This window comes from Panthera uncia, assembly GCF_023721935.1.
Source record: "Panthera uncia isolate 11264 chromosome D3 unlocalized genomic scaffold, Puncia_PCG_1.0 HiC_scaffold_8, whole genome shotgun sequence".
NCBI classification, from domain to species: Eukaryota; Metazoa; Chordata; class Mammalia; order Carnivora; family Felidae; genus Panthera; species Panthera uncia.
Genome location: NW_026057586.1, coordinates 70,959,405 through 70,971,635, shown reverse-complemented (window position 1 = coordinate 70,971,635; position 12,231 = coordinate 70,959,405). Strand labels below are relative to the sequence as shown.

The window sequence follows — 12,231 nt, the reverse complement described above, 5'->3', positions numbered from 1 at the left end:
TTTGGCCTTCTCACCTCCAGCCTAAGCATCCCCAGTTCCCCTTCTCTTCCAAAAGCAGAACAAAACCTGCTGCTCAATGAGGAAGCAGAGAAATGCACTCCCTCCCTGTGCACCAGGCAGCCCCTCCAATCTCCTCCACATCCAGAGCTGAAAAATCAGCTGGACTTGATGGGAATGCAGGCCTGGGGGGACAAAAGAGACTACAGAAGTCCAGGCTGCCTGCTGCCTCTGAAGTGATCATCATCCCCAGAGTAAGCGAGGTGCAGTGCACTAGATGCAGGTAAAACTGACACAGACTGAGTGACAGAAAGGAAACTGAGTGACTGCTGGCAAGGGCCAGGCAGGCAAGGTGCCACAGGGGGCCTTGTGCTCTCAAATGAAGACAAGCCAAAGTCAAATCTGAGAACATTCAGCTAAGGACAGCTCAGTCAGTAGGACAGTGAGGCAACAAGACCAGATTGGGCAGAATATTATAAGCTAACACAGCTGGGAAGGAATTAAAAAAGAAGTTTTTCAGATTTGACAAATGGCATTAAAAGCTGGAGCTCTTTCTCAAGTAAACAAGGTCCAAGTAGCTTCTTTTTCCTCTGGATACTCAGGAGTAGGAAAGAACAGCCATGTTTGGGCACAACCAGCAACTCATTTGCTGTTCGTTCATTTCCTTAAGTGGCAGATACTGACTGCCTGCAATCATGTGCCAGGCAGTATGCCAGATGCCACAGAGAACAGGATAGACTCTGTCCGGGCCCCCTTCCCAAAGCCTCCTCCTGCACATGCCTGATACTTTTCTGTGTCTCTGTGGGCACCTTTTAGCTATTCTGGAAGGAAGGCAGGACACAGATCATTAGCCCTATCAAACAGGTGCTGGCAAGGCCTGAGTGGCCCAGGCTCCCAGGCAGAAGTCACAGCCACGTAAGAATTTGGGCCTGGGACTCTGGCCTCCCAAGCTCCGTAGCCTTTGAGGCCAGACAATCCCCACTGTCCAGAAGCATGAGTTCGGCCATACTGAACCTCACCTGCTGTCACTGGAGTTTGCAGAGAGGAAGCTCTGTTCCCCTGAATTCTGGGAGTTCCCAAAGGCCTGGCTGCTGCCTCTGTCCACAGACTGGCCTGTGCTTACCCCCAGACTGGTGCTGTCCAACACCGGGGTGGCTGTCTGGTCCACAGATACCTGTAGGAGATTTGAAAATGAACAAAAACAAAATTCTTTAAGGTTATTTACATACATGTAAACGACTCCATTCTTCTCTCCTTCCCAGGCCTCAGTGAGCCCTGGTGGACCAGAGCAATAAGAATTTGTGCACCCCACACAAAGGCTGACAGGAAACCACCATTCACAGTGAAATCCCCAGAGCCAAAGAAATGGCACCAGCACCTAACTCAAACCACAGATTTAAACTAAAGAAAATTCTCTACAGAAAGAGTAAGGGAGTCAGAATCATTCCTGTGAGACTGAGAAATAGGAAAGAAGGAACACAACTAGAGACAAATGGGTGAAGATCCCAACAAATGCCTTCGCTTACCATGGGGCATCCTTTTCCACTCTAACTCTCCTTTCCCATAGCTGTCAGTCAAACAGTCTTCTAAGCACCCAGGTCCAAACCTAAGGGGCACCTGAGAGCTCCTTTCCTTCTCCAGTTTCACCTCTAAAGAGAGGCCTAGTCCTGTGGCTTCCCCTCAGCTGACTCACATGTATCTCCAAGTGACACTCTTCCCACCAGGGGAAGGCTGTAACAGCCTCCTAACCGACTGCCTTGACTGCAGCCTCTCCCCTGAAGACCCTACCTGCCAGCCACCTCCCTTTTTCATCCTCCTAAAAAGACAGTTCTAATCCCACCGCTCCATGACTCTGAAATCTTTCAGGTCTCCCCATAAGGCTCACAGGCTCACAGGGTCTTGCAAGTCCAGCAAAAACAGCCCTGACCTGTGATCACTCCACACTGCCAGCCACTCACCCACATACACATTCCCAGCCAAATCAAACCCTGTGTGTTTAATCCTGTCTGTATGTTCCCCCAACCTGAGGTGCCCTTCCCTACAACTACAGGCTAAAAACCCATCAGTCTTGAGGACCATTTCAAATGCTGCTGTCTTCGTAAAATGTTTTCTGACTCACTTCACCCCAGCCCCCAAATGAAAATCATCTCTCTCTGTCTGTCTACTTTGGACCTCTATAACCCCTCTCCTGGAAGCTGCCAGGTTTTGCTTCATGTAATGGTATTATATTGGTCTCATTCCCTTTAAACATCTAAGAGCACAAGACCATGACCTGCTCACCTAGAAAAGTTGCACTGCACAGCAAATATCTGTGGAGAGAATAGCAAGACTTCCAGAGCACTTCAAGAAAAATGACTTAGTCCCTCTTACATGGGGCTCTTGAGTACTTCAGAATAGAGTCTTATATTATCAAATATTTTGTTGGATATCATAAAAATCACTCCTTCTAAAACAGAGTGTCTCAACCTTGGCACTATTGCCATTAGCAGCCAGATAAGTCTTTCTTGGTGGTGGTGGTGGGGGGGGGGGGCTGTCCTGTGCCTTATAAGATGTTGAGCAGGGATGCCTGGGTGGCTCAGTCAGTTGAGCATCCGACTTTAGCTCAGGTCATGATCTCACAGCTCATGGGTTCAAGCCCCGTGTCGGGCTCTGTGCTGACAGCTCGAAGCCTGGAGCCTGCTTCAGATTCTGTGTTTCTCTTTTCTGCTCCTCTCCCGCTCATGCTGTTTTTGTCTCTGTCTCTCTGTCTCTCTCTCTCTCTCAAAGTAAATAAACATTTAAAAAAAATTTTTTTAAATAGATGTTGAGAAGCATCCTTCACCTTCTAGATGCCAGTAACACCATCCCCCCATCACTGCCCCCCATTTCCAGCTGTGACAATTAAAAAAATATCTCCAGATACAACCAAATGTGCCCCAGGAGAGACAAAGTTGTCCCCAGTTCTTAAAGAACCATCTCCTACATCAGACTCAATGATTTGCAAAAAGAGGCCCAGACAGACTTTGCTAGCACCATAAATACATGGAGAAATGCAGCAAGCAGCAGCTTGCAATTACCAATCACCATCTGCCCCTAACTAGCAAGACTTAGGAACAGGTACTATGCCACAATATTAAATGAGAAGTTAATTGAGGGAAGCTAGACCCAATTCTTAGGTGCTGCCTTCCAGACCACTGTAGTGGGGTCATCTCTCATCTATGGCACCTGAGAATTGCCCCATCAGCCTAAACTGCCAGAAATCTACATGATTCCTACAGCTTTCTTTTAGCAGGGATGTGGTTAAGGAGTCCCTTCTAATTCAGAAATTGGCAAATATTTTTTGTAAAGGAGCAGAGGGTAACTACTTTAGGCTATGTGGGCTAGATGGCCTGTTAAAACTACTCAAATCTGGGGCACCTGGGTGGCTCAGTCAGTTAAGTGTCCAACTGTGGCTCAGGTCATGATTTCATGGTTTGTGGGTTTGAGCCCTGTGTTGGGCTCTGTGTTGACAGCTCGGAGCCTGGAGCCTACTTCAGATTCTGTGTCTCATTCTCTCTTTGCCCCTCCCCCACTTATGCTCTGTCTCTCTCAAAAATAAATAAATGTTTATTAAATTAAAAAAAATTTAAATTAAATTAAAATTAAAAATTAAATTAAATTAAAAATTAAAAAACAAAAAGGCAACTACTCAAATCTGCTTGAAGGATGGAAGCAGCCAGACAATGTAAATGAATGGGCATGGCTCTGTTCCAATAAGAATTCTTTCTTTTCTTTTCTTTATTTTGAGAGAGAGAGAGAAAGAGAGAAAGAGGGAGAGGGGCAGAGAGAGAGGGAGAAAGAAAGAGAATCTTAAGCAGGCTCCATGCTGTCAGCGCAGAGCCCAACACGGGGCCCGAACTCACAAACCATGAGATCATGACCTGAGCTGAAATCAAGAGTCGGACACTTAACTGACTGAGCCATCTAGGCACCCCATCTTCCAATAAGAATTATGTATAAAAGCAGATGGTGAGTCAGATTTGCCCGTTTCCTGACCTCACTTTTATATCATACAATGTTCATCTTTTAAGAGGTTGCTTAGATCTTAATACCAGGAAAGGTTATGCTTCTTCCAAGCAAATGGTTTGTCTTTTTATCTTATTACCACTCTGAATCCTGGAACAGATGTTTCCCACTTTTCTTTGGCTCCCAGATAGTACAGGACTGAATTTAGCACAAAACTCTAGATACTTTATAAGTCCTCAAATAATGTAGTATCTTGTATTTTTCTTTTATTTCCCCATCTAGTCACATTTTATTTTGGAGGTTCCATTTACTTCCATAATCCACCTGAATTAACTTTTCAGAATAAACAAAAAGACAAGAAAAGCTGGATAGACTGAATTGCAGTCTTTGTGCAGAGGCCTGGAAAGAGGCAAGTGGAGGGAGGTGCTTGGTGTTGGATGCAATTCCATTCATTTTTTTAAGATCTTATTTTTTGGGGCGCCTGGGTGGCTCAGTTGGTTGAGAGTCCGACTTCGACTCAGGTCATGAACTCGTGGATTGTGAGTTCGAGCCCCACGTCAGGCTCTGTGCTGACAGCTCAGAGCCTGGAGCCTGCTTCGGATTCTGTGTCTCCCTGTCTCTCTGCCCCTAACCCACTCGCATTCTGTCTCTGTCTCTCTCAAAAATAAATAAACATTAAAAAAATTAAAAAAAAAAAAAGATCTTATTTTTAAGTCACCTCTATAGCCAAAGTGGGGCTCGAACTCAACCTCGAGGTCAAGAGTCACATGCTCTACTGACTGAGCTAGCCTGGCACCCCAGATGCAACTCCATTTTAAGAGCCTTGTCCAAAATCCTCCTTCCAGAAGGATTCCATGTAACCTGCATAGATACCCTGCTTCCAGCAGCTGCAGTTGAATCTCTCCCTCTTTTCAGTAGGTTACAGTTAGGGACTTGCTTCCAAAGAACAGAGTATAGCAAGGGTAAAACAGTAACTTCATAATGGAGACAGCTGGCAAATACCGCATCACGTGCTGTTCACGTGACCGGCGATGTTGTATGGGTCCCATATACCAGCTATTATGTAGTGATAAGGAGCATGCTTTATCGCTGAGGTATTCTTGTCAAAAACCCACAACTCTACCATGAGAAAAACATCAAACCTACCCAGATTCAGAGGCATTCTTCAGGATATCTAGCCTGGGAGCCTCAAGACTCTCAAAGTCATAAAAATAAATAAAAACAAAAACAAAAACAAAAAACAAGTAAAGACTGAGAAAACTGTCACAGACCAGAGGGCACTGGGGAGACATGAAAACTAAATGCAACATGGTGCCCTGAATTGGATCCTGGAACAGAAAAAGGGCATTCATAGAAAACTGGTGAAACCCAAATAAAGTCTGGTATTTAGTCAATTAAACAAAGAAACCCTCTTCAGCAACAGCAATCCCCAGTCTCCTTCTCTTTTCCTATACACCCAAAGCCATGGGAGAAGATGAGGGGGGGAGCTCTGCCAGGGATGCCTTACAGGTTAATACCGTCCACAACAGGCACCTCCTAGGACCCTCCAACTCATGTGCCTGTCAGAGCCCTACTTTCTTAGGCTGGAGGACAATCAGCCACAAGGAAGCTGCCAGCCCAGCTCTCCAACTATACCTTGAGGGTGGTAGACAGAACACATTGCTTTGTCTTACCTGGAGACAAAATGAGCTAAGTGGTGTTCCTGGATTCCCCTCACCTGACTCCTTTAGGGCATTTAGAGGCAACATAAAGGGACCCATGACAGAATCTCATATTCAGACAGCTTGGGAATAACTCCCAGCTCCATAGCCAGGAGGTTTCCCAAGGTTTATAATATCAGAGAAGGACAGAATATCTTCCCAAATCAAATCTCTTCCACCTGCCCTCATGGAGTTTACCATCTGGGAGTGGGAAGGAAAAACAGACATTAGACAAGGAATGCCCATATTAGGACAGCTCTATGCCCAGGAGGAGTTTGGGATTTGCCATCTCAATTAAACTGGATTATCTCCACAGGTACAGCCTCCCTCCTCCACATGTCCATCCCAACCCCTGATTCTCAATGCTTATTTATATTTTTATATCTTAACATCACTCTAAAAAAGAAAAGACATTATCAATAACTAGACATATAATAAGATAAATACACAAGAAAACCCAGTGAAAAGGATAGAAAAAGTGAGAGAAAGAGAAAACAAGGGTAGGAAAAGTGAAATTTTAGAATCTAAGTAAGTACTTCGATGATAACGTTTTAAACGTCTAGACCTGCGGCATGCAGTACAGTAGCTACTGGCTATATGTGGCTATTTAAATATAAATTAATTAAAATAAAATGTAAAATTCAGTTCCTCAGTTGCCACTTGTCAAATGCTCACTAGTCATGTGTGACTAACCATCTGTGTTGGACAGCACAGATACAGAACATTTCCATCATAGCAGGAAGTTTGATTGGACAACACTGTTCTAGAGCAAAGGCGGCAAACAAAAATATGTACAAGGACCAGTAGGTATATATTAGCACACCTGACTAAAGGCCATGGGCTGCTCCAAGGCCATGTGACCACTGCTGGGAAGGAAGCCAGACCCAGTGTCTAGCTTATTTCACAATACAAGACAGAAACCTGGATTTGTGTATGAAATCTCCTGATTTTTTAAAATATTTCCAACCACTTCAAAAATTAAAAATGCACAGCAAGGCTGAACATGTTTTTGGGAGATGGGAATGAAATGAATGTCCTGCAGGGAAAACTGTGCTCTTGGCAGAAGTCTGACACATAGATTTCTGATAAGAACCTGCCTTGATGGTGGAGGGTTTAGGTTAGGACAATGGTTGATTAAAGTGACCCTAGAGTCCTCCGGGCATGGGGGGGGGGGCGGGGGACTGAGCCCCCGGGGGATGTGAGCCTTTTGTTCACTCAAGTTTCCAAAGAGGAAAGAAAAAAAAAAAAAAAAGCACAACAGATCAAAGGGGGAAAAGTCTACTTTTAGTCACACTGACTCTGACTTTCCAGGGTTCCCACCAGCATGCTGTGCACTACTGTCCTAACAGCTTCAAAGTGCATCCTGCAAAAGCCTGGGGGCCTGTGGTAGCATCTCTGTTGCCATCACAGTTTGCAACTGCTGGGGGCTGGGAGACTTCTCCAATACCCCACATACTTAAGCCAGAATGGTTCCATGTTTGTTGGGTTACAGTTCAGAGTTTGGTGTAAATTATCCATTGGGAAAGAAAGCGTTCCATTGTTCAAATAAACATTTTTGTGTCTATCTCCACCATCAGTATGTCGGAGGTGGTATTTACAGAGCCCCTCCCAAGTGCCAGGCTAGGTGTTAAAGAATCAATGGTGAGCAACACAGACATGGCCGCTGCCCTGTGGAAGCTTAGTCTCATGAAGTTGGGCACTAATCAAACCCAGTCATACAAATATAAAGGTAGAACCAGGAGAAGAACTGAAAGGAGGGGCACTATGTAAATCTAAGATGTAGGATTTGACTAGACGACTAGGAGTTAACCAGGCACAGAGGGAACAGTATGTGCCAAGGCACTGTGGCAGGAAACCTGGTGCCTACGGCAGTCTAGAGAAAGGCTCATGTCATTGGAGTCCAAAAGTGAGAAAGAAGATGACAGAAGATGAGGTTAGAAAGGGAGGGAGGGCCTTGGTCATGTGGGACCTTCCAGGCCTTTGTAAGGATTTTGGCTTTTACCCTAAAGGAAAGAAAGCCACATGTTATGAACTGAATGTATGTTCCCAAAATTCATATGTTGAAGCCCTCACCCCCAAAGTGATTGTATTTGGAAGTGGAGCCTTTGGAAACTGATTAGGTTTAGATGAGGCCATGAGGGTAAAGCCATGATGGGATTAATGTCCGTTATCCTAAGAGAGACCACAGCTCTCGCTCTGTCTGCCACCTGAAGACAAACGAGAAGGTGGCCAGCTGGAAGCCAGAAGAGGGCCCTTACCAGGAACCGAATGTGCCAGCACCTTGATCTTAGAGTTTTCAGCCTCCAGAACTGTGAGAAGTCAATGCGCTGCTTAAGCCCCCCAGTCTATGGTGTTTTGTCACAGCAGCCCCAGCTAATACACTGTGGAAAGGTAAACCCTGGATGCAGGCTGGGGAACAGACTAGAGAGGGCTGGGATGGAAGCAAGAAGACCATGCTGGAGTCTGCCTCAGGACCAAGATGGGAAATGGTCACAGGGACAGAGGCTGGGGGGTGGTGATAGAAGTGACAAGTGACTTCACACGGGGCTGAGCTGCTGAGAGCCACACATTCCTGTAAGAATAACTGGCTGGGGGTCAGGGGGTAGGGGAGGGAAGAGACCCTAGCACCGGCTCAGGCCTCAGGTGGCAGGGACCTGTCCCCCTCGACCATGATATTCCTTCAGGCTCCAAACTGCAGACTAATGATATCATGAGGCTGACTTCTGAGGAAAATTTCATTACCAAGGGTTTCTCATGCTCTCCAAATTCTTCTGTAAACTTGTGATGATAAAAATCGATTTCCAGAGAGCAGGGCACGGAGAGAACTGTGTAGCTCTGTTCCACTTATCAGGCAGAGTGACACCTTCATTATCATTAGAATGATGAATTGGTGGCACAAAGAACCATTTTCCAAGACTGGTGCATGGCCCTGTTCCCTGCAACCCTCTGTGCACTGCTGTTTTAATTTTACAGGCACTTCCTTCCCAGAGCAGAGTTGGAGTCTAGGGTGATGCTGCTCTCCTGCTTGGCCAAGAGGAACCCCTTCTCAGCAGAGAGCTGTCATCAGTGGCCAAAAATTACAGGCATTACCTTTGCGACTCAGCCAGAGGTAGAGGACTCACTTTGCAAAGTCCAACAGGGTCACCCCAGAATTTCAGAGATCAAAGGCATAGGAGAGGTCACCCAGGCCCAGTGCATTTTCACACACACACACACACACACACACACACACACACACAGGGAAAACAGCTGACTGGACCAATCAAGCTGGTTCACTACCTGTACCCACTGGCCCCTGTCCTCCCTCCCCTCTCCCACACAGAGGTACATGTTTGGGGGACTGACTACATGCCAGGGTATAGCTAACCACAAACATGCTTCATCTCAGGTCCCTCTCACAGCAATCCTACAAGGAGAACACAGTTACTAGTCCCATTCTACAGATGAGAAACCTGAGGTTCAGGGAGGTTAGTGCAGCTGCCCAAAGGCTCACAACTAGTCTGATGCCAGAGCCTACACCCTGACAGTCTTCTAACATGCAGCCCCATTCTCTGAAAGAGCACACAACCCACTCTTTGTGCTTCCTGGTCCTGGAATTAGGGTGGCAAGCAGAGGCTGCAGGAATAGGGAGTAGGCACTAATAAACAGATGTTTGCAATGGACACTGAAACCTGGCACGGTAGGAATCCTATCCTAATCCTAGCTAGTATCCAACCACCACATCCCATGCAACATGCAATATTATTGCTGCCTCATGCATTCACTACTGGAAGTGTTACTTAGTTTCCAAATATGTGGGGCTTTTCTAGTTACCCAGTTGTCCTTTACCTGTAACTTAATTGCATGGTGCTCAGAAATGTGCTCTATGGGATTTCACTCCCTTGAAGTCTGTTGAGAAATAGATATTCTTTCTAATCCTCAAAACTATCCTACAAGGAAGGTATTTTTATTTCCTTCAAATCAGGAAACTGAGGTTCAGGTGGTTAATTAACATGCTTAAAGCGTCTCCCTGGTACAGTGCTGAAGATGAAATCTTAAAGGAGTCATCTGACTCCACTGGCCTTTCTCCATTCCCCACACAGCACGTTAGAAAACAAACACCACAAATTTCATGTTATGTATATTTTAACACAATAATAATAAACAAAATAAAGTTAAAAAAGCACAATTTCATTTTGCGTAAGTATAGAGGCTCCCTTACTACATATGAGTAGAGACAATTTATTGATTTATGTGTAAGCATAACAACACACCTGGTGGGTAATATAAACTTTATTCGTGTGCCTCTCCTAACAGCTCATTGTGGGAACTTGTTCACTCTTGTTCCACCTGGAATTTCACCATGTGAAGCTGTGTGGACTGCTATATTATTATAGGACTTATAAGACAATTCTCTTCTGGCTCTGCTGATTTTTCTTATGCTAACTTCTAATCTAAGCCTAAAATTTTTCACGAGAGGGTCTCTCATTAGAAAGTAAAAGGTTAAAAAGTCCACCCCAAGTTTGTTCTAAACCAAAAATGTAGCATGCTTTCCACACTTAAAGATCAGAGATTCTTGGATTAGAACTCAGAGATCCTGACAGGGATTTGCCCAGGGTCATGCAGCTCCCTGGGAAATGGCATGCGCAGATCTCTGAAAACCTGCACAGACAGGCATAGCACCATGTGACCTCTTAAGCAAGGGAAGACTCCCAACGCTAACTACCCCCTTTCCCTCCAGGCACACTGTGCTACATGGTGCAGGGGCTCAGCCACTCATGACTTGTGTGCCTTTGACTAGGTAATATATTTAAGCCCAGTTTCTTCATCTGGAAAATGGGGTGATAATACCTGCACCTCACAGACTGTTGTGAAGACTATGTGTGCAAAGCCCTTTGCATAGCAGCTGGCAGAGTGAGTATTCAATGTTGCTTTTCTGACTTCCACCAAACAGGGATCCCTTAACCTTTGCCCTTGAACTTCTCAAGTCTTGTTCTCCTTAGTCTGCCTGACTCTACATAAACCCTTTCAACTCTTTCAAATCTCTGTAACTAAGTCAATTTCATATACTTATGGGCATCGATAAAGGGCAAGGAGCCCAGTTTCTCTTCCACTAGGACCTGTCAGAACAGTAATTACTAAAGCCAGTTACAGAGCAGAGGTCACAAGTCAAGCCTGTTGGTCTTGGATTTAAATCTCAGCTCTACCCTGTACTAGGTAAAGCACAACTTCTTTGTGCTCCAATTTCTCTTTGTGTCAACTTGGGATAAATTAGCTCACAGGCCATGTAGTAAGGATGACATGAGAGAATACTATGTGTTTGGCACAGAGCAACTGAAGAATGTTTATGCTTGGAAGGCCTGTGGAGGTCTGGTCCCAACACTTTATTTGACAAATGAGTTAAGGGAAGTCCAGAGGCAAGGTGAACTGCCCAGGGTTGCTCACAATTAGCCTATGACAAAGCATACGCCTATTAATAAATGCTTGCTGTGTTTTTCACCACTTCCTGCCACACTGTTAATGAATTTATCAGGTTGTACTGGCAGGAAAAAAGTAAGTGCTCAGTCCTTAAGAAAACATATTTCATGTTATATGGACAAAACACCTAAAAGGGAAGATGTTGCTGTTGTGGCAGAGAATCAATGGCAACCTTGTGAAACAGGCAGAGTGGGAAACCAATGCATCAACGCTGATGTGATCATCTGTTCTCTCACATTAATCATTTCCATCCCCCTCTGCAGCCACCAACCCCACGGAAGGGAATGACACTTCTGAGATTGAATTCAATTTCAGCTGCCCTTCCAACTCAGCTTCACCCCAATTTCATCTGTTCAGAGCGGAGCAGAAGACATCTGCTGATGGGACAGGCATGCAGGGGCTTCAGAGCCCTTGGAGTTTGACTGACCTGTGGGTAGAAGGTGGACGATGCTGTGCGCGGGCTGCGGACAAACTCCATAAAGAAGGCCCCGTCCTGAAGTCAGAGGAGGAGGAAGCAGCAGCGGCAGCAGCAAATGCAAGGGAGCAAAGGAACAAATGTGGACCCGTGGTGAACCATCAGGGGAAGGAGAGGGTATGAAAGAAAAAAATAAAAATAAAAACAAGGAGGGAAGGAGAGAAACAAGGGCATGTGAGGGGGATGGAGGGAAAAAAAGAGAGAGAGAGAAAGAGAGAGAGAGAGAGAGAGAGAGAGAGAGAAAGAAAGAAAGAAAGAAAGAAAGAAAGAAAGAAAGGTAGATCCACCCAGAAAGACCATATCCAAATGCAAAGCATTAGCAGGAATCCACACCTTCTTGGGCAGAATATCCCACCTGTGTGGGAGCAAGCACAGGGATCGAGGTGTGTCCAAGCTCCCTCAGGTCTCATCAGAGCCTGGCTTGGCCAGCACCCTCCCACATAGCTCTGAACTTCCTTCAGACCTATGTCAAGGGAGAGGAAAAAGCCACTTGGTGGGGATGGTGGGGGAAAGGTTTCAGGGGTCGCTTCCTGGCCTCCCGCCTGGCTGGATGACCAGCAGCCCTCTTGGAGAGACAGAGGCTTGAGGCTTTCAATTCTGCCTGTTAATAAACATGGC

General features: G+C 45.6%; 1 protein-coding gene across 10 annotated transcripts in view; it reads right to left on the bottom strand.

The window, feature by feature from the left end:
* Positions 1-12,231, bottom strand: part of DEPDC5 (DEP domain containing 5, GATOR1 subcomplex subunit) — a 125,647-nt gene that overhangs the window by 23,182 nt on the left and 90,234 nt on the right. For 7 of the 10 annotated variants that reach the window (XM_049619070.1, XM_049619069.1, XM_049619071.1 and 4 more), the window contains 2 exons: positions 11,566-11,631; positions 1,017-1,171 (listed from right to left, as the gene is read on the bottom strand). In XM_049619070.1, coding sequence (XP_049475027.1) covers positions 1,017-1,171; positions 11,566-11,631 — 221 coding nt within the window. The remainder of the gene's footprint in view (positions 1-1,016; positions 1,172-11,565; positions 11,632-12,231) is intronic. The other 3 variants (XM_049619073.1, XM_049619074.1, XM_049619077.1) reach the window with 1 other exon arrangement.